Here is a 23,225-nt window from a genome sequence, read left to right on the forward strand (position 1 = left end):
ACAGTGCACTGTCTTTGGTTTTGTGAATTAACATAAAACATATGGGCGGGAAACAGAGTAATCAAGTTTGGACAAACAGCATCAAGAGCATAATTATCTCTATCACACACGCACACAAACACATATACTCAAGCACAACATAAGTGCATCAGCATCCCCGTGCTAATGATGATGATTTTCAAACAAATATGCTTGTAGCAGACTCATACCTGTCTCTTTATTCTCCTGTGAACAACTCTTGATCCAGGAAATGGAGGGCTGGGAAAAGGCGGCTCTGGTAGATCACCTATTAGGCACAAACATGAATTACTATCAACATCCAGGAAATAGTAATTTTTCTTCTATAAATATGTATTGCACATTAAATTCCTCATGTCTTCAGCCATTATCGTACCACTGAAAAGATCACTTAATCCCTCTTCCCCTGCAGATTTATATATCATGTGAATGCGAACATCTCCCTGAAAGACACAAAAAGAGGAATTCAGTCATACAGTTCATCGGCGAGACAGATCACAGCCAAGTGTTATATACACAGATTTGTATTGCCTTTACTACACAGGTACACACATTTATAGAGCTTGGTAACTTGCATGTGACAAAAAAAAAAGAAGATGTGGTCACTAAACAAACGTTTTTGAGGGCTCGGACAGAATACAACAGAATTGCGACTCTGCATGCTGCACCGGGATGTCAACAGCAGGGACAACTTAAACTTTGATGTTTTGCCATTTTTAGTTTATGTTTTTAATATGTATATTTCTAATTTATGTTTAGACAATTTTATTATTTATAATTTTTGGGGGGCTATTTAACTCGAGATTCAGGAACAATTTCTTTGATATTGCTGAACAAGAGCACCGCACGAGTAAAAAGGGTTAAGCACCTGTGAGACAGCGCAGAGGGCGGAAACACCCGCGACCGCATCCTGTTTCAGCTCCTCCGACTGACTCACTGTTAAACGTGCTTCGGTTTCCGCTTTAAGTACGTGAAGGAGGACCAGGCTGAAATGCCGCCGCTGTAAACACAGTTGAATATCTGGGAATATAAGGTATTAAACTCCGTCTTACATTTAGGTAACAAATTTGAGCTTCACAGAAGAATAAAACCGGATGCGGGCTTAAAGACTACTTAGTAAAACTATCTTAGCTTAGCTTAGCTTTGTGGGCTATCTGCCAGGCTGGTGTGTTGAATACCAGCTGGATAAAAAAAAAAAAAAAAAACCTGTTGTTACGTAGTTATGGTGTGTTTTCATTCCCAAAAGATTCAGATGAACACGCTGTGTATGTTAACTATTTCGCTATAGTCGTAATCGCGTTTTCGATAATAGATAATTGACAGTGTAGTCGATACTTATCTCTATTCGTGGATTTTAGGCCTGTAAAAGATGAATAAATAACAAACTTTATAGTTGCGTTTTACGGCTTGATCGAGAATGAAACATTTAATTTCCGGTTTGATAATATCAGGCAAATAAAAGTTCGAGAAGTCGAGCAGAATATAGTAGACCACAGTAATAATGGATTAGATACAAACAAAACATCATCAGACAGGCATGCACTGTTAAATCCTGCTCACATTTAGTTTTGAACCACGATGTACTACCGTCAGTTTTAATACGCTTGCCTGAGGCTTCACTTTGATTCTTTATGAACCAGCAATACCACAAAGATTTCGCTTATAAAGTGTTTACAACATCATCAGTAAGACTACTGATGACTGGTAACCAGCAAAGAACAGCCAGAATATATTGTATGTTATCTTGTCTCTGAGTTGTTGTTTTTTTTGTCTCTGAGTTGTTGTTTTTCTTCATCAATGTTCACATTTTTTCAAAACAACAACAAAAAAAAAACTAAAAGTGAACTATCCGTCAGACAAATATCATCGATTATCAGTAGAGCAGCTTTGAATTGTATAAAAGAAACATCAAGATGCATTGCCATGGTTAGTCACTGTCGCACGCTGTCACATAAAGTATAGCTCACGCCTCTAATTCAATTGCTTATTGTTCAACTGTACAGTCTATGTAATGCACTGCTGTATAGACAGCCCTGCCTTGCAATCTCAGCCACCAAGTCATTCCAACTTTGTTTGCTAATGAAACGAGAGCTTTGTTTCTCAGGGACAGCAGATATTGGGTCAACTACGCTTGGGTGAATAGAAATACAGGGGGGTTGCCCATAGCTGGGTCAGTCTGTGGCACACTTAGCTTACTTCAACAGTAATGGGGCCATTCGGGTAAACTTGTATAATTCCAGGATTGCTTTATACAAAAAAACTATTTACTATAGTGACAATTTCTTCTCATTGGACTGACCGGACCCTGTTTTCTATCTGACTTCCTCTGTTTATTCAGGAATAGGAACTCTCCCAGCAGTGTCAGTTCCTGCCGCGAACCAACCATGTCGTGCCGGGACATCCACGCCACCAACGCTTTTGCCTTCATCGTTGCCTTTGCGTCTGTGGGTGGGATTGCCGTGGCAGCGTTGATCCCACAGTGGCGTGTAACAAGACTCGTCACCTTCAATCGCAATGCCAAGAACATCAGCGTGTATGATGGGCTGTGGGCTAAATGTGTGAAACAGGATGGCTATTCAGGATGTTACTACTATGATTCAGAGGTATTACTTTGAGAAATTTGCTCTTCTCTGCTGTTGTTTTTCTTTTATGTCCTGAAGGTTCCTAATCGAAATCTTCTTACATTTCCAGTGGTACTCTAAAGTGGACCAGCTGGATCTGCGGCTCTTGCAGTTTTGCCTTCCGACAGGCCTGTTGTTCGGCTCTCTAGCCTTGCTGTTGTGCATGGCAGGGATGTGTAAAACCTGCTGCTGCTCAGACAAGCCTGAACCGGATATTAAAACTATCAGATTCCTGGTGAACAGTGCCGGCTGTCACCTGGTGGCCGGGATGTTCTTGTTCCTGGGCGGAGCGATTCCCATCGTGCCCTCAGTGTGGTTCCTGTTCCGCACCAAGGAGATGAACATCAGATACGAAAACATTTTCACTGACGGCTTCGCCGTGTATGTATCAATAGGCTGCTCTGGAGGACTGATGCTAGCCGCACTGCTGATGTTCATGTGGTACTGTATGTGTAAGAAGTTGCCTTCACCCTTCTGGTTGCCCCTGCCCACCATGTCTACCTCTCTGTCGGCACAGCCTCTCACTGCCAACGGATATCCTCCTTCCCCAGTTTATGGTCCGCAGCCTTTCCCACCACAGACGTATCCTCCGACAGTGATCGACACCCAGCCTTATGTGCCCTCGCAAGCCTACGTGCCAAGTGTGGTCGCTGCTGCTCCACCACAGGTGTACATGTCTCACCTCTCTGCTCCAGATGGGTATGGATCAGAGGTTGGAGGGACCCAGGCCTACAGCTATGCTCCCTCACAAAGTTACGCTCCTTCTCAGGGATATGCTTCCAGCTACGCAGGCCAGCGTTACTCCACCCGCTCACGGATGTCAGCCATCGAGATCGACATTCCTGTGCTGACACAGGCACAGTGAGAGAAGAAAGGCTGATAACCTCATAACATTGAAGGCTTCTGTCCATGAACCTCCATAAAGTTCACCACTGATAAAACTTAATAGAGTTTGATAGATGAACGTTAATAACATAAGAGCTATTTGCAGCCTCTGGAGTGATAGTTTCGAGAATTCTGTCCGTCAGTCCAGATCTGTAAGTGGGTAATCATAGACGATGAGAGCCAGTCAAAACAACGCCGGAGGTACCATATAAAGGATGATATTATCTTCGACACAAAGATTACTAAAGCTCTGTGTTTGGCTTAGCAATGGCAAAAGGGAAAAACATTTTTTGTTTCTCTATTTTACCAGCAAAGCAGGACCACTAAAGAATAGTTTCTAACTTGCAATAGTTTCCAATGGACCAACCAGCCACCTTACCAGCTACAAGCAAACAGTTACAAGCCTTTAATCAGTGGCTTAACATAAATTCCCACTTTGACATTTGATTAAGGCAGCACAGCTTGTCTGCAAAATTATTTTCTGTTACATTTTTTGTTGTTGCACACATTACCTTCCTACTCGAATGATTGCTTGTTTTAAGCTCACAGTGTGGAGATTTTCTGTTATTATTGCTATTATTGCTATACTGACTGTCATCGACTTTATATTCTGTGGTCCTGAATGGACAACTAATAACTAACTGCTAACCTGTTTCTATTGTTTTGTGTCTGTTGTTGTAACCTGAATTGTCAATCATGTCACACTGGCCTGTGAAGAGCAGCTGTTGTAGTTTTTTTTAATGCACTAATTGTGTGAACACTGTGCCAGTTTGTTTTGCCTTTGCTCACTGATTTCGCCTCGAGTATTTTGTAAACGTATGGCCTCTAATATATTACTTAATAATTGAATGTAACATCTACTTTTCTTGAGTGTTTTGGTCAAAAAAAGGTGGCTCTAAGAAATATGTTGGCTGTTTTAAATCTGATGTACAAATGAAGTTTTGATCACTCTGTGGTATTGCATTGTAATTATGAGACGTAATGTCAAAAACACTAACAGGACTTTTCATCTTCGCTCAGAAGTGTTTATAAGAGGGTTTTTTTCTACTCTGCTATTAAACTAAGCTAACATAGCTGGACATGTGAAGTTGTTCATGGGTAATAGTTGTTGTGATTAAGCCAAATTTAACTTTCTTTGTTTTGCATATTGAGCACTGATCAACATTATTAATGTGTCCTTTATGTGATTCAACAATGGTCACATCAATGATATTGTGAAACATGTTTTGTTTTTTGTTTTTTTACACTGTCATCTTTTTGTTTCAAATAAAAACATAAACCACAATACATGTGTGCTTAAATATATGCTGGGCCAAGGATGATAAAAGCAATTCAATAACTGCAATGAATTACTCAAAATGCATAATGGCAACAAGAAGAGACACAATGTGATCATGTCTTGTAATGTGTCCTTTCTCAACCCTCTTCACAAAAAACTTGAAAGGGAGCATCATTTTTGTCAGGCCTAATTTTAACCTGAGAATGAGACTTTCTTAATATCTGCTCTGTTGATGGTTTCACCAGATTTATCTCCACATTTTGAGTTTAATCAACATATTACAGAAGTCAGGTGTCTGTGAGGTTCTAGTTTCACATAAATGTATCATAAAATGTTAAAGCCCCTTCTGTAATCCTTTCATGATGCCTTGATTCATAGGGGGATATTAAAGTTGTTTAAATGCTAATTGGTAGCAGAGATGCCCTTTTTTGTCATGTATTGTGCTTTAAGTAGCTTACAGTAATACATGGTAGGAGATTCAAAAAGCTTGTATTATTTTTATGAATTTATCTACTCAACACCATCACCTTTCTACAGTGCCAGAAAACTAAATACCCAGCGCTTTATGGTGATTTTACATGGAACTCATTTAAAGTTCTGCTGACTAGGTTTATTAGAGGAGCTACATACCTCTGACAGCTTTGATAAGTGTCGAACACATTACACTAATGTGAGCTGACATATTCATTGCACTTTCACTCTGGAGAGGCTTAAAGTACCAAAATTCAGCACACAAAAACATCCCAGAAGTCTTGATGTAATACTTAAAGGGATTTTCTTATTATTATTATTCAGTAATCTTTTATAAAAGATTAGAAAATTGCAAACACAGCTTTGGAAGGGAAATCCACTCAGTATCAATGATATTTTCAAGAGAGTAAAAAACAAACTATAATATTTTACCAAAATTCAAGGGGGCATCGTGAAATACCTTGTTTTGTCAGACCAACAGTCCAAAACCCTAATATATATTTAATTCCTAATGATATGAAACAAAAAAGTCAGCAGCCCTTATATTTGAGAAGCTGGAACAGAAGAAAGTTTGCCATTTTTGTTTTAACCTCTCAATAAACTAAACTACACTAACACGTACTACATAATAATGGACTAATACTACACTGGGATTCTCTTTGTTTTGCTCAGGAGCAACATTTTTAGCCTACATAGATGAAATGTGCTTTAACATGGAGCTCTGCAGTCATTGAGCAATCAACAAAACAGAGATTTAAAAGCAAATTTTGTGAATATAAACTCCTTGACATTTGTCCTGAACTATGATCTGCTCTGTGGGCAAATATTTAAGTTAACAAAGTCTCTTGATAGTAACCAAAGGCACTTAACGACAGTGAGCAGTTTATTAAAGAACAGCCTTTAGAGCTTTGTCTTACTGATTTAGTCCGGCCACCAGCATAAACTGCAGCAGTAATTTGTATAATTGGACTTGACTCCTTCTTTGATGTGACACTCGAGAGTTTAGTGGTTGATGATTAATAAGACCTTAATTAAAAGGAGCATATGAGCTGCTTCTGTATTTTTTGTGGAACATATACACAGCACCCGCCTCCATTAGCGGCTGATTTAACTATTGTAATAAAGCATTTTCTTGACCGCTTTCTTTGTTCCCCAGATCATCACTCTCTGCCGATAATCTCAGTTCAAAAATATGCACACAGCATATAGACTCGACAGGGAGTGTGTAGTGATGGAGATTAAGGGTCTACACAGATGGCTTTCATATGTCGTGCTTGAAGGAGACGGGGGTGGGGCCTGGGTTGCCAAGGGAGATGATATCTCAGACAGATTGCTGGTTCATGAATATAAAGCAGGGAGGGATAACACGCTTTTCATCCTCGCCCTCTCATTGCATGTGTGAATAAACTGGTCCAGGTTTAGTAACATGAAGCTGGCTTCAGGCCACATGGAGATCCCCCTCCCCTTTTTTTTTTTTTTTTTATCCCATCAGCTCCAACACACACTGAGTGTCATTCCCAGCTTGTGTTTGTATGAATCCTCCCCATGGCGCCTAATGCAAACACCCCCATCCCTAAAACCTGCCACCGCCCCCATCGACACACCCTTCTCTTCATCCTCCAACTCCTCACTCTTGCATGTGCAAGTCAGCATCACACATCCTCCCTACAAGTTGGCGTGCATACACACACTTACCCAGAAACAAACACACTCAAGAAGTGTAAGTTGTATCGGGCACGTAACGCCTGGGAACATCACATTCTTAGCTTGTGAACTTTAATTTTGTGAATCTAGATGGCTCACTACTGTAGTCTACTTGTACACACGCCTATTTACATAATACGAAAAGACACTTTGAAACTAGTTCAGCTGCATGAAGTGACAAGAGCAGCTTGTTCAGGACACATTCAGCTAATGTCCTGCATAACTTTCTCTGCCTTGGCGGAGGAAAGGCAGATGGATTCACCATATGGCCGAGAGGAGCCACGCTGACTCTATCTCATCACGGCCCCACCAGACCAAGTTTAAAAAAAAAAAATTCATGTCAGTCTTTATCACTTTCAACTAGATTAGAACAGCCAGAATTAGTGTTGCGGGTTGCATCACAGGGCAAAAAGCCTCTGCATTCAAAGCTGTTACTGACTTATAAACAGTGATATGTGGCTGTTTGTCTCATATAACAAGTGAGCAAACAACCTTTCAAAAATAGCCTTTATATCTCACACATAAGTGAGAGCACCTTGGTTTTTGCAGCCCACATCTATGTGTTTGAGGTCAACTCGCAGACCAAGCAGACTATCATAAGAGACAAAGAGTCAGACAAAATGGAAGGGAAATAGAGAAAGAGACACACCGAGAGGAATTCAGAGGGGACAGACAGTCAGGATGGACCATTGCCCGCAGGGAATCGGCGTCCAGAGCTCAGTGCTGACAAACTGACAGCCACTGCCGGGCTTGAGGGCAGCACTGTCTCCGGCATTACCATGCAGATAGCATTCCCAAACGAACAAGCCAAAACCACTACTGCCAACGTAGCTACGGCCCAACTGTCAAAAATGTGCCAACTCTACAGTGAGTACTACAGTGAGGACAAATATGTTTAATATGACTTTTTTTAAGAAGCACAGATCTTTGTGCCCAGTTGAGATCTGGCATTTTACAACTAAATGTTTAAACTGAACCATATGTCTCACTGGAAGAAGATTAAGAATTCAGATCCTTTACTTCAGTAAAAGTAGCAATGCCACAATGTATTAATACATAACTACAAGTGAAAGTCACTTTAATGACCACGTGACCAGAGTGGATGGAGTTTGTTTCCAAGACAACAATTAAAAAACAACAACACTTGGTACACAGTGTCAGCAGCTCAACATAAAAACAACATTTTATAAAATATAAATTCATAAGAACTACTTAACTTCAATAAAACAAAAGTTGAATTATTAACAAAATGTACTTAAATCAAAAGTAAGGGTTTTGTGAGGTCACGCTGACCTTTGAGCACAGAATTCTGATTAGCTTATCCTTTACTTGAAGTAAATGTTTGTGCGAAACGTAAATAAATCCCTTCAAGGTGTTACCTCCGGCCACAGCTGATACCAGCGCGGATTCACTAAAAAAAATGTTTGTATGTATACTCTAAATCTAGTATATTCTAGTAGTAGTGATATAAAGCTGTTGATAAATATACTGGAGCATGTAGAAGCTTAAATTGGAAATACTTAGGTAAGGAAAAAGTACCTCAAAATTCGACTTTAGTACTTTTTCACCACTGCCACTGAGTTATCACAATAATTGTCGACAGACCATTTGTTTTTCCTATTGCCATTTTTATAGGGAGTCACAAAATATATAATTTTGTCAGATAAAAGAGAAAAACAATTTTTTTTAAACAATTAACAAAGACTAAGTTGGCTATTCACATTTTAACAGATCCAGCTACTTGAGGATAAACAAAAGAGCCTTATGTCAAGCTAAACATTCTTCTGTTGAATGCACAATTTATTATGAAATTTTGAACATAAACATATGTTTTGTGAAATTAAATTTGCTCATATGGTTGCAATTCTTGTGGCTTTTTATGTGACACGAAAAAAAGTTGCTTCAGCTGTATTGTTAATATTTGATAAACAGCAGTGTTTTGGCCAAATGTTTGGCATGACACTTAAAAAAAAAAACTGAACGACTCGGGAAATCTTTCCAATTTTTATGCATTTTACGCCACTGTGACTGTGTGAATGACCAAAAAAACGTGACCAAGGCACTGTATCTCTGTAGAAGAGTGCTGCAGCAATATTCTGAGTTAAGATCTGCGTGTCTCTCTCTCATCACTTTAATAATTCAGCCTCTCCAGAAAACGTTGGAGAGGAATGATGGAGGCAGAGGAGACGAAGAAGAGGTCGGAAAAGGAGGTAGTAAAGAAGGAGTGGAGGATCTGAAATAAAGCTGGTGGGCTTAAGCATTGTTGTCGCTAATTTTTCATTGCCTTCTATTGTATTTCCTCCATTTTCAACATTCAGAATAGTCATTGCTTCACATTTCATTTCCTTTTCATTAGTGTACAACTCTGAATTATCAACTGCCATTACAAATGAATTAGTTCCTCTTGTTTTATAGTAATGTGCAATCTAAAAATCTGCATCTAAATTCTCTTCCTTCTCATCCCTATTTTCCCTGGTCTTCTTTTGTCTTTATTTTCTCTTTTACCTGCTCTTTCAACACTGTTGGCACAAAAACCATCATATGGGAATGAATCTTAAGTAGCTCTGTGTGCCAGTCTGCAATTACCAACACCCATGAGTGTTTCCACACACTTTCACAAAAGAACCCACACACTCGGACACAAACACACATTGGTCCCTGACCTCTCTTATCTGGTCTCCTTTCGTCCCTTACTGATTAGCACTAGACACACCCTTCTCCTGGATGTTTTAATTAGACCAGAAAAAAATCTCACACAGAGTATCAGCGGCTTGTTCTGCCACTTTCATGCTAAAGGTGTCTTTAGACAATCTCAGATCTGTCCTTCCGTTCTGACCATAATGCCTCATGGTGATTGTTATGATCTAATTGACTGAGCGCTTGCATAATGTGAAGCAATGACTATTCTGAATGTTGAAAATGGAGGAAATAAAATAGAGGGCAATGACAAAATTTGCGACAACAATGCTTAAGCTCACTGGCTTTATTTCAGATCCTCCACTGAGTGCTGTCTGCTGGCTTTGTAACCTTGCAAATCTCTCTGTCCTGAGACCTGTGGGCTGCACTCAGGGTCGATTAAGAAAAGTCACAACGACTAGTGTGTGACCTGTAATTGAGTCTGGTTTGTCTCTCAGGGCAACTGACCCCTGTACGAGTCCTGTAATACCAGGAAAACTATCACATATCATCTGCTCCACACACAGTCCTGCAGCACAATCATTACCACCAAGTGGTACTTCTGCAATTCTGAAATTGTGGTGTAGCAAATGATAAGAGACTTTAATTTGTTAAAATATATGTACACATACCTACATCTATCTCTTTAGGAGGAAAAGATACACAAAAATAAGGTACAAAGCATTTCAAACATCCAACAAGCAGTTCTGATGGCGTATAGTACCACTTTTATTGCCAAAACAACTACCAACTAGCATTCCTTCCACTGACCAGAGTCAGTTATAACACCTGAACGCCTCGTGCTGTGTGAGGAATGCAAGAGGAAAAGTGGAAAGTGATTTCTCCAGGTGCTGGTGAGACGGGCGCAAGTGTTACCAAACCTACAGCAAAGAAAAAACACCTAACCAGGCCGTATCAGTTGTAACTATATTCATAACGTCCACTGTAAAATTATCTTCAAAGAACATATATGAGACATGTCAGGTGTTAAAGACAAAGAGTGCTGAGAGGGCTGTGGGGGGAACATTAGACATAAAAGCAACACTGTGATAAATTATTTGACCACCCAACAGCACTGAGAAGCAGCTGGACATGAAAAGATGGATGGAGGAGAAATTGATAATCCCCACTGGGGAAGAGTCATCTCCAGCTTCTTGAGAGCACATACATGGCTTTGCATAGTACTTACATCGCTGCTGCCCTGCCCTCCAGGTTCAATCATGTAGGTGTGATTGCCATCAAAAAACATCCCACTGAAAAAGAGAAAGAGGAGGGGAGAGGAGAGAGCACAGATCAGCACAAGTTTCTGTTGGTTTATTCATCACTTAACAGAATAATGTATCTGAATTTAACTCCTCCTCAGCTATCAGTCTGATAGATTAGTTATTTCAGTGCTCGCTCGGGGGGCTTAATGTATTATTGGAGCATTTGTCAGAATATTAACTGTAATGCTCTACAAAGTACAGTTTTGGACAGAACCTTTGAATGTCTTCAGTGCTGTATTTGGCGTATGTAAGGCCAGGAGCAGAGGAAGTATTCAGATCCTTTAAAATACAAACGTCATTCTGGAAAAATACTTCATTACATGTAAAGTTCTTGAACTAAACCGAGTAAAAGTATATTATGAAAAAAGTGTACTTAAAAGCAAAAGTATGGGCCTGTGGCTGATACTGCAATATTGTGTATTACATCAGATGATCATTACTCATGCATTGATGTGTAAACAGCATTTTACAGTGAACTGTTTATTCATAAAACTCAAACTAATTAACATTCAACTGATTGGTTGTTAAAATTTTAGAAATTGGTGAATAGTACAGTAAATGTACCTGTAAATGCGCAGCATAACTTGAAGGTCATTTAAGGATTTAATTTCTTGTTAGTTTGTACTGGCTGGTCACAACATGTAATGACTCAAATATCTTTGAAAGGGTTGCAATTATCAGAAAATCTTCGATAATAAACTCCAACGCTAAATGAAAAAAACAATACCTTTAAGCTCCCAGCCACTTATAATGCACTAAAAAAAACTCTAAGGTTACAAGAGAAAGTGGCCACAACAGGCAGACACACACATCATCGTGACCAAGCAATCATTTCAAAGTCAGAGATCAGTTTCTCTTTTAGCAGCTGCTTGATGGACTTCCTGTGTCCGCCCACCCACGCGCCTGTGCACATGAACGGACATCTTCCATTAATTAACTTTATCTGAAGCTTTTAGTGGATTGGTCGGGTCAAACTGTGAAGTCGGAAGGATAAACACTGCTGGAACACACAATCCATCTTTCTCCTCCAACTCTCTCTCTCTCTCTCTCTCTCTCTCTCTCTCTGCTTTTTTCCATTCACTCTGGCTCCCAACACAGAGATGTCACCTTCAACACACACGTCCCCTTTGTCCTGTAAGTCTACCACTTACAGTAGATTAAACACATGCATACACAAAGAAAACACAGGTCAAAGTGTATTTTGTTATTTGGAGCTGATGGTCCATGAAACACTGATTGCTTGCCCTTTTTTGCACCATAGAAATGTGTGTTGCTGATTTTAATTGTTAAAATTAAGGGTCTGGTTGATTTTATGAATTCAAAAAAGAAAATGGCAAATTCACACTTCTCCCACAGTTTTCTAAACTTTCAAAGCCAGATATGGTTTCTGACACAACCTGTTTCATTAATGATAATGGAATCTCACAGGAACAAATAATTTACTGCCAAAGTTCACGTGAGAAATGTTTGTATTTGTGAGTAAATCTGTGGCATTCTGGTTTGAAGTGGGTGGGATTTTAAGAGAAAGGTGACGCCATACATCTGTGCACGAATCTACTTTTTGCAACATTTATTACAGGCAAGCATCTAAACAGACCTTTTTAGTGATAAGCTCTTCATTTTTTTGTCTAACTTTACCTTTGATTGTTGCTTATCTACAGATAAAACAATTAAACAGCGAAGGACATTTCTATAATAACAGTGTATGAAAAGATCAAGTGAAAGAGACTGATTTTACTGACAAACCAACAGAAAATGATCACCTAAATCTGCAGGGCGTCTCAGCTATTGCAGGTTTAAGATTTAGTTTTGAAGGGCTTTAAAATTGACACACCATTTTGCAATAGTGCCGACATGTTACGTGTCCAGATGAAGACCACTATTGCTGAATTAATAGTATATTTTTTTTAGCTCACATTTGTATTAATGTATGCTATTTTTGTGAAACCATAAAGTGCTTCAGCTAAAATAATCAGTATGCGCATTTGCATTTCAGTCAAAACTTTAAAACTTGAATGATGTTTTAATCAGAAACTTGAGTCAATGATGTAGAGACATCATCTCACATGATGGATGTAGCTGTTAGCACTATCCCTCCATATATAGCTAATAGCCTATTGCATTGGTTTCTGTGTGTGTGTGTCTGCATTTGTGTTGTGTGTGTAAGTGTATGTGTGTGTAAGAGAGAGAGAGAGAGAGAGAGAGACACAGAGAGACAGAGAGAGGAGAGGGGGAGGGGGAGAGACAGAGACACAGAGAGAGAGAGAGAGAGAGAGAGAAAGAGAAGGATGTATATTATGATAAACACCTGATTCAGCATAAGGGAAGTACTCTCTCTCATGTCTAACCCCCAACACCACTATGCACTTCATTGACTTTCTCACTGTCTCTAACACACACACACAAAAAAGGTGTAATGTCATATTCTGTATTTCATTCCATAATAAAAGAATCAGCAATGAAAATCCTCATATCTGAGGTTGCAATCAAATTCTATTATCAATACAATTACTACTATTGTCACAAATAATAAAAACAAGCGTAACAGCACCAGTGCAACATCCTACACAAACATTTAGACCAATTAACAGTCACATATCAAGCTTTAGATGTCCCAGAAATAACAGACGAAGACACTTTGTGTGTTCTCTGTCACATTATAATCTTTTATGTACTAAACATGAGAGTGTATACTGCAGGTGCAAAATAGTCTATCTTGTTTGGATTTGATCGATTCATGCCCCTCTTTTCATTATTTTGCAAGAACCATTACATTTTCTGTGCTGACAAATTTCCCTACATATTGCCACAATCCCATGAAATACGCAAACATGATTAAAAGCCCAAGCTTAGTTTAGCTTACTAAGAAAGTAGAAATCTCATTTCACCCACTTAATTAGCTGAAATTACATGTCTGCACTGATTTGTTAAAGCAAGATATACTGAGTTGGAGTAAGCTTTGATACAGTGTAATGGGTCAAGAGTGGATCTTAATGTTTTCAGAAACAACTTACAGCCATAATTAGATGAAAAGGAGCACATTGTCAACAATGTGCAGATGTAAAAGGTGTTCTATCTCTACTCTTCCAGCAAGACTTCATAGAAATAAGATCTCAGTCCTCACACCTAGAACAGACTCTAAGAAGTGTCTTATACCTGTTTTCATGGAGAAATTGCTGTTATTATATATAAAATTAATTTTGCCATTATTATGAGGATTACTGCTAATAAATAAGCAGAATATCAGACAGACTGGGAGCTCTTTCACACTGTTTTCTTTACTTGTTTACTGATGTAGTGTATTTTTTTGCATTTCATTTTTAAGACACCTAAATAATTAATGTAGAAAACACAAGTGCAAAGTAAACATAGTAGTGTTCAAATATATGACGAAGAGAGTTTGACTTTTTCATCTTATATTCTCAGTTGTTAAAATTTTGTTTTCTTTCAGGAAATGTCTGTAAGCAACTGTGAAAAAATGTAATGCATGCACATGTTTTATACTTAATAACTCATTGGACCCTTTTTATGCACACAATGACATTCACTACCATATAATACATTTCTGGTCTCCATAATGGGTGCACTCTCCCCTCCTTTCTATTCATACATATATACAGATACTAAATCATACACTGACTCAGAATGCAGATATACAGTGAACATGTTATCCTCCCAGAAGGCCTTGTTTGTGACCTGTCTCGCTGACAGAGCGCTACTTTCAAACAGAAACGCTAAAAATACCAGCATTAGGAAGAGGACAGAAGTGGAGAGAACAGAAGACAAGACAAGATAAGAAGAACAGGAGAGGAAAAAGAGAAGAAGAAGAGAAAATGTCGGTCTGTCAGTGTGAATGATAACCTGTGTAACGAAAAATGCAGAGAGGCAGGGAGGGCTGGCAAAAACTAATTACATTGACCTAATGAATAAATGGGAGTAAGGCCTAGGACCTGAACACACAGAGGCAGCAACAGTGGCTGAGAAACACAGATGTGGCACACATACAAAAAGTCTCATCCATAATATTTGTACTTACTGCAGTCCATGGCAAGTTGAGAGAGCCACAAAGGAGTGAGGGATTTCTCTGACCTTTCCCTGATAGTAGCAGTGCTCTCCTCCCTGTGCGCAAAACACAAACACACACAGGTTAAGCTCACACACATGGATGCTTCCTAAAATGTCTCAAACACAGAGTGAAATATTCCACTCACTACATTCATTACCATATTCTATCAGGAAATGAGTCCACAGCAATTAATCACAGAATTCATTTGCTAATACATGCAAGTGCAAATATGATGTGGTGTAGATATGTGAATGTATGTGTTTGTAATTTTTTTTTAGCTTGAACCATTCACATATACATTCTGTGTATTAACGCCTATGTAACTTCAGTCTCCTCTATCCCAACTTCTCCGCAGTCAGACGCCATACCATCAGTCACTCGCAAATTTTTTCCATCTCCATCGACCACTCATTCTCTCTGTCTTCACTCTCTATCACCATCTATCTGTGTGTGTGTGTGTGTGTGTGTGTGTGTGTGTGTGTGTGTGTGTGTGTGTGTGTGTGTGTGTGTGTGTGTGTGTGTGTGTGTGTGCTCTGCGCTTCTCTTCCTCACTCTGCGAGCGTAAACACACATTTATTGTCTATAGACGTGTATGATGTCTAAGTGTCTAAGTGCTCTGCAGGCCATCTCTTCCTGGTCCATTTCTTGCTGCCTAACAGCCATTAAGCAGGAAGCGGGTCTCCCTGAGGAAACGCAGCTTTTATCAGAGGATCAATTTCTGCTCAACAGTCTGATACGCAGCAACGCAACGCTATGTCCACTCGTACATTCACCTCTCTCTGCGGACATCATCCTAATGCCTGTCTTAGGGGTTTGTGTCAGGGTGCACATATGTGTTTGTTGTTGTTGTTGTTAAACTACACATGTATAAGGAAACCTGAACTATGGACATTATTATCCTGGTGCAGCATCCTCCAGTGAGCGTTTTAATTCATCCCAGAGGTGTTGGATGGGTTTGAGGTCAGGCCGCTGCACAAAAAAAACCAAATTCTTCCACTTGTGATTCTTCCAAATGCTTCTTTATTTGCCTGGCTTTATACACAGAGTTGTCCTCAAACTGTTGTCACAGAGAGGAAAACACACTACTGTCATAATATTGTGTGGTGTCGTGTCAAGACTTCCCTAAAATGAATCAGTTTCTCATTACAGCAATAAATGTGGGTCCAGCAAGATGTCCTGCAATATTATTTTTCATTTATTCTCATATGCACATACTCTCTTTCTTTCAGCGAGTTAGATGAAAAGATCAATAATCCTCTCCTGTGTCTTAAATAAGGGGCTGGAGCAGAGATAGCTGAGCTTAGTTTAGCAGAAATACTGGAAGTAGTCTGCTCTATCAAGTTAATAAATTACCAACATCTTTGGAGCTGCCTTATTGACGCGTTGGTTTATTCATATGCAGTCATATAAGAATGTGAAACTATTTCTTGGTTAAGCCCTGTGATATCTTCGAGTCCCCACTGGTTATCAACATAGAGTAGAATATTGTGAATGTCCACATACTTTTGGTCATATAGTTAATGTCTATACTAATTTCACAAACACAAGGTCAGATGTAGTTTACAGGGTTAACTGAAGTCCTCAGAGTTGTACCCTCACATGCATTAGTGTGTGGGGAACCGATCTGAAGAACTTGCCATCACTGAATTAAAGCAGTGGAATTGCATCAGTCATGCTGAGACTGATTTGTTTTTTTCATTGTTCTTGCTTTTTACAGTTATTTGCAGTTTTTCTTAGTCCCAATTATGTCAGACTTTGTTATCATTTTGAATCTGATTCTTATAGGATGAATAAAACAACCTATGAGTTAGAAGCATATCATTCTAACTGTGCTTCTCTCAATCTTTCCATTTTCACAATATCTAATAAGAGTAAAGCACAACCGTGCTTTATTGGCAAGAGGGGGGAAGGATATTGCCATTACTGACAGAGGCAGAACATATGAAAGGTGCACAACAAAAGTGGATGTGGCAGTTTGCTAGATAAACCTAAATGGAGCTAGAGAAGAAGAGAGAGAGGTTGTGTAAAGAGACATAGCGGGCTATTTATAAGTGGCGCTGTGCTCTACTATCCCAGCATCTCTCCTCTTGCTGTCGTCCTGAACCTTCTGCTCCACTTCTCATCAAAGGAAGAAGCACACAAAACCCAGCGCTGTGGGTACATCCTCAATGTGTGTTGCTAAATTGGTCAGATCTGTGATCTCCTAAATCCCGTATAAGAATAATTAATCATCTTATCTAGACAACACAATGCACAATGAAAAGGTCCAGGTCAGACACTTGGTAAACAAGTAGGACAATCTGCCCTCTAAATGTCAGTAAAAGTTTGAGAGTGGCAATTAGATAAAAAAAATTTAAAAAAGACGAAATTATACAAGAAAAAAAAAAAAAGAAGGCTTATGTGCATATATGGAGTTAATGTCTGCATGCGCAGGACTTACACATGACCCACCACTTCTACCTCACAAAAAGAAGTGACCTCTTGGTGGGTCAGTCATTACAAACTAATGCCTCGCACCCAAAAGCAACATTTTACATTCTATTGCAGATCCTAAAGTCCCCAACGATACCAAATAAGTCATGAAAAATGTTGGTGAAATTAGGTGAATGTATGCACAAACTAACAGGAATATTTCATTTGATATCACAATTTGGGTTTGAATAAAAAAAAAAAAAAAAGACAGTGTGCACACATCCTGACAGAGAAAGTGGGGTTCAAGTGCAAACATATAAGTATATAAATAAATACAAAACCTTGTGTTTCAGTATTTAGTTCAGTGTAATCTTTACGCACTCTTAATGAAGAGTTAAAAAGGAGATACTCTCAATGAGAGAGGACCTAAATGATTTTAACAGCCTTAAAGTTACTTGAAGGAAAAAAAAGAGGAAAGGTATATATGTTCAGGGTTTTCAGATCCCTTCAGCCAGTCCCTACTTGTTACCTGTGTGCTACATAGAGAGACATAACAGAAATGTGTCAACCAACCATTCAAGTTCTCAGAACTGTACCAATCCTCCTATAAGGTCATCAGGTTAAGACAACAGCAACAGTTTTAACAGCTTCCATATGTATGTAGTACATGAGCAGAGAGGATTCTGACCTAGATTTATCAGAGCAGCAGCTGTGTTACATTGGCTGACATTTTGACCCCAGCAGTGAGCAGAGTACCAAACAGGGCACGTCTCATAACCTCCCTGAATAGCAGGAATTAATAAACATAAAGGGGCGCTTGTTCTTCCCAATTAAGAAGGAAGCAATGACAATAGAAAGCTACAGATGGAGGGCAGTTCTGGATATTCATCTGCGAGGTGAATTAAGTCACAGATTAATTCATAATAAGTGCCATAATTACAAGTGACCATATCATATAATATGTGGTGTGACACTTTGGATCATTTTCTGTAAAGTATCTAATATCTCACTAATCTGCTGCTTAGCTGAGTAAATCCTGACCAGCATAATCCCCTCACTTATGTGATGTAACATGATGCCTCAGCGGGTGTTCTGTAACTCAAGTCTAGATTTTAGAGGATTATCACAGCAATCTTAATCTCTTGCTAGTTGAAGGTTTAGGCCAAAGATCCACTTGGGTTTCTAGAAATCTAAGCTTCATCCAAGAAGGCTGGATGGCTGAATAGGGTGTGGTTTCTCTCTGTGTGAAAACTAACTTATTGATTAGCCAGGAGAAGGCTTGAGGAAAGAAGAACATATATATATTTATAATAATTATGCAGTTGCTGTGCCTAACATGTTAGCAAACATTTGCTTATTTAGACATTTCGAAGACAATGCAACACTAGCATTCATTTGGAGTCATATTTCTGTTCAGTGTCAAGACCATAAATGCAGTGTAGCTTCCATCCTAACTGGAAGTAGTGTAACAGTAAGTGTGAGTGAGCATGAGGGGAGATGATTTGCAGAATCTTACACTGGTGATGACAGTCTTCCCGCTTTCCGACAAATGCCTCTCCACATACCCCGAAGACATGAGATCACTGGGAACAGAGAGGAAAGAAAAAAGGGTATTAAAGTTAGAAAATGTGCGATTCTCATTCAAGTGTCACTCAGCTTTTTGGGCATGCTTGTGTTTTATAGAACAATTGTATTCCGTCTTGGCAGCACGGAGCTTCAGAGCATCAGCCTGGCTAATTATGCCCAGCGTACAGGGACAAGGCTATTTCTAGCACACAAACTCACAGAAACACAATTATACAAATCCAGCCTTCTAGCAAAATGTCTTGTGTGTGTGCGTGTGTGGGTCTGAAGGACAAGTGGAGGTCAGTAAGTAGTAAAAGAGGCAACACAAGCAGAATGGGAAGGAGGCAGCAAATAAATTGAGACCATAAGGAAGAGAAAGAGTGGCATAAATAAGAGGAAATCAGTCTGCGTGTGCTTTCTCAGCAGAGCTGGACCCAAGAATCCCAATGGAGGCACACACTGCAGGCCCAATCTGAGACAGAGATGTATGAGCTCTAGTGTGCACGCACGCGCGCGTACACACACACACACACACACACACACACACACACACACACACACACACACACAGGAATGCGGCATATGAATGGGGATTTGTCCCTTCTACAGCCTATTTCAAAATATAATACAGTTAAGTTTTAGCCTCTTATATCACAAATTGGTGACCTGAGCAGGTTCACAAAGGCACACGCACAAGAAAGTGTAAGAATTCTTTATATTTACATTCAGTGAGCAGAGCCAAAGCCAATTGTAATCTGAAGCTTTTTATATACACAGTTATTAATGCTAAGATTAAACAAAGCTATTGTTGCAACAGGGAAGAGTGACATAAAATCAAAGAACAAAATTGGCATAATAATCAAATTTTTATCAGATTAAACTGAGTCTATTTGCTGAATTGGGGGACTTTCCAAGAGCCAAATCACTGGCAGGATAGTTGCGTTTATCAGAGTACAGAAATGAAGAGATTGGAAGAATCCAAACAGGCCATTTGCCACACTGAACCAGAGAGCCATCAATCTACTCCAACTTCCTGTCAACAACCAGACATCGACAATAGAAGTTGGCGGTTTAGAATTTCACCTCGTTCAGGTTATGGGGGCAGACTGACACTTGGAAAATACAGGACAAAGTCTGAGGACAACAATGTTTTCCGAAACACTTCACACTCAATATGACGATGAAGATCACATCCCTGCATGAATTATGATTATATAAAAGATTACATGAGAGTTAAGAATGTAATCATTTCAGATTTTTGGAATTGTGTTTAAGTGTTACATTAAAATATATGAAGATAAAACTTCAAAATTCAGTGTACTTTCCTCTGTATTGTTTTTTATGTTTTTAATTATTTCAATTCGGCGCAGTGACAATGTGCCTTATCTCAGCTCATGATCGGGGGTTATTGTTATCACCACCATGTGTCACTCTTCACTGCCACTGAACAGCAGTAGTAATCAGCCTCATTGCCAAACTGCAATCACTTTGTATAAAATAAAAAGCAGAGAAAAAAAAAAAAGTAAACTCTCAAGGAAAAGTACAATGAAAAAACCCAATCACAGTTGCAAACTGCCACAACAGCAAATCATACTGGACCATGTGATAGGATAATCACAATTTAAGATCCACTGGCTAACTTTTCCTGAGTTTTCAACCAAATTCATGCTAATATTGATTTCCAGTGAGCAGTATTATAAGCCATAAAAGTCCAGTATGTTTCAGAGCCACATGAGATGACAAACAGGAAATCCAGAGGCCAAAACACCTGAGCAAAAACTGCAGGCGTATCAGTCAGCACTACTGCAAAGTTACTGACTTCATGGCAACAGAAATAAAGAGGCTTTGCAAAAAGGACTAAACAAAGTGTGACAGATATATGCAACCTGACAGAGGCCGCTTTGCAGCAGTGTTTATTGTGGTGAAGTCACTACTTCAGAGTTGAGCGCTTTGTCATTAAAAGAAGTTTTAGGAACTACACTGACTTGCTTATTCTGCAGGGTAAATATAAAGTTCAACCAGCAGCTGGTTATTTTAGCTTAGCATAAAGACTAGAAACAGGTGGCAACAGTCAGACTGACAAGAACAAAAATGACACATTATATGCTACAAGAACTAGAACATAACTTCCCTAAATCTTCTGTAAAACCACAATTTGTTTTTACACTTTTGTTATCGTGTGGATTGAACTGATGAGTTACAGCCTGTTAATTAGGGGTTTTCTTTAGAGGATCAGGGGCAAGCAAGTTTTTATTTTCACCGTTTATCGTTTATCAATCTTTATGCTGCTCTATACAAACCACCTCCTGCTGGTAGCATCGTATTTACCACATCGGTTCATTGACTTGAGTGTTTTGTCATCTTAAAATTTTAATCAATCAATCAATATTTTATTAAACATGAAAGAAAAAAACATAAAAAGTATAAACAATAAAAGCAAATTAATAAAAAAAAATAAAACATCATTCACCTGAGAATACAACAGCCAAATGAAAAGGCTAGAAACTAAACTAAATTAACATTTTTGATAATGCTGCTTAAAGACCTGTGTCCAATTTATGGGTCTCTTTTGTCATGGCCCAGCTAGTTTCTTTCTATATCCACTATTACAAAAACAGTGATATATTTGACAAAGGACCATCTGTGGAGTTGAGAGTCAAAAATAAGGGGGGGGGGGAATCATAAAAACATTAGAAAAAGACAAATGGGAAGATGATTTTGTTTTCAAAAGCAAATGCCATTTTTTTTTTCAAATATTAACTGAGGTTTTATTGTGGAGGCAAAAGTTTTCCATTGCTGATATACCACATCTATTATTGGAATGGAAGCCCTGACATCAGTGCACACACACCCACAGACCCACAGGGGAAGGAGGCTGATTTCTGTGATGACTGATGGGCAGTTTGCGAGAGCAATACAAAAAAAAAAAAAAATGTGGGTAGAAGAGAGAGACAAAATGGAAAGAACGCAAGAATAGCTGTCTGTGGGAATAATGACAAAAAAGGAAGGAAAAAAAGTGAAATTTAAAGTGGAAACACAAGGTGAGAATACAGAGCTTAGGGCCTTAACCGATTTCTCCTCATGCACTGCCATGAGGTTCTCCTGAAAAAAAAAAAAAAAAAAAACTGCGACGCTTTGACAGTGTTTAGAACAGGCAACCCCCCCCCCCCCCCCCCCCCCATTCTACACACTTCGCACCCTCCGACCTCCGATCACACTTCCCCCTAGACTCACCGGCACGGTGCAAATCAAACACAGCACGACTTATGAGACACAAGCAGCATTTTATCAACCTTTTGCATCAAAAAGAATCACCGTCAAGATATTCATACGCTCCTCTGATGAAGACATTTAGTGTGTGCATGAGTCTTTGGGTCACAGGCATGCGCTGCAGGCCTTTGTTCTGCTAGGATGTGCATTTAAGATTCGGGGCTTGTGATCTTTATCCGGTCTCACGTTGAGCCCAGACGAGGGGGAGTAAGTGATGCAGCATACTGAGGCAGCAAGGCAGACACCCGGGCCACTAATGGAGGACGCTGATAACAGATTTCATCTTTAATTGTTGTGGGATTTAAATAATTTATTTGACAGACAAAGACGCAAACTCAGCTTCAACCATCCCCCCACACTGACACACAAATGTAGAGAGACCCACTCTCCCCCTCACCACCTCCTTCCCTTCCTGTTAACACGAGTACACGTGTATAAAGGCATAACTGTTAGCAAAGTCTTTGCAGCTTCACTCTAATATGCAAACAAACATAAAACGTAAAAGAAATAAACAAACCTATGTGCTATCTGTCTATCTCTGTGAATATAAATGCTGCAGATTTTTGACATAAATGATAATCAGCGGTTTCTAAAAGGAAGCTGAGGACTTCATTACACAAATAAAAAACAGAAAAGGAGGGGTGAGGGAAAACAGAAACACAGCCAATTATAAATGTTATAAATTATCACACCATTGTAACATCCACAACCTTACAGTGACAGATGTTTGGAGGCATAAGTGGTCTAATTTAACTCATATCAACATATTTGTGTACCATCTGGCACCTGAAGGTATCTGTGCAGCCCAGATGTGTGACTGCAACAGAGTCCGAGCTACCAGCAGCACCCACAGCTTTCACTCAGTTACACTCTTTCTCTCAGCTCATTGCTTTTTTAAATAGTCTGCTGTACCGGAAGAGAGTTGTCTTGGCCCCGTTGCCGCAGCAACATCTATTTGAGAGCTGACGTCTAGCTGTCAATCAGGCCCGGAG

The 23,225-nt window shown here is 39.3% G+C and overlaps 2 protein-coding genes across 2 annotated transcripts in view; one reads left to right on the forward strand and one right to left on the reverse strand.

Moving 5' to 3' along the window:
• Positions 1-23,225, reverse strand: part of adam22 (ADAM metallopeptidase domain 22) — a 58,783-nt gene that overhangs the window by 20,887 nt on the left and 14,671 nt on the right. Inside the window, exons 4-8 of the mRNA XM_069142814.1 lie at positions 18,914-18,980; positions 14,956-15,038; positions 10,844-10,907; positions 395-461; positions 210-286 (exon numbers count right to left, since the gene is read on the reverse strand). Coding sequence (XP_068998915.1) covers positions 210-286; positions 395-461; positions 10,844-10,907; positions 14,956-15,038; positions 18,914-18,980 — 358 coding nt within the window. The remainder of the gene's footprint in view (positions 1-209; positions 287-394; positions 462-10,843; positions 10,908-14,955; positions 15,039-18,913; positions 18,981-23,225) is intronic.
• On the forward strand, positions 955-4,809 carry cldn12 (claudin 12). Its single transcript, XM_069142816.1, has 3 exons — positions 955-1,051; positions 2,357-2,621; positions 2,710-4,809. Exons 2-3 carry the CDS (start codon positions 2,403-2,405, stop codon positions 3,502-3,504), a joined length of 1,014 nt encoding a protein of 337 aa, XP_068998917.1. The 5' UTR covers positions 955-1,051; positions 2,357-2,402; the 3' UTR covers positions 3,505-4,809.

The sequence above is a fragment of the Embiotoca jacksoni genome, unplaced genomic scaffold (assembly GCF_022577435.1).
Source record: "Embiotoca jacksoni isolate LCO1_2020_lvr unplaced genomic scaffold, fEmbJac1.0.p SCAF_11, whole genome shotgun sequence".
Classification (NCBI taxonomy): domain Eukaryota; kingdom Metazoa; phylum Chordata; class Actinopteri; family Embiotocidae; genus Embiotoca; species Embiotoca jacksoni.

What these genes read in the sequence shown, in the direction of transcription:
- cldn12 (XM_069142816.1), top strand. Translation starts at nt 2,403, where the DNA reads ATGTCGTGCCGGGACATCCACGCCACCAACGCTTTTGCCTTCATCGTT. An exon ending in GTTACTACTATGATTCAGAG is followed by an intron (nt 2,622 to 2,709) that starts GTATTACTTTGA and finishes TTACATTTCCAG; the next exon opens with TGGTACTCTAAAGTGGACCA.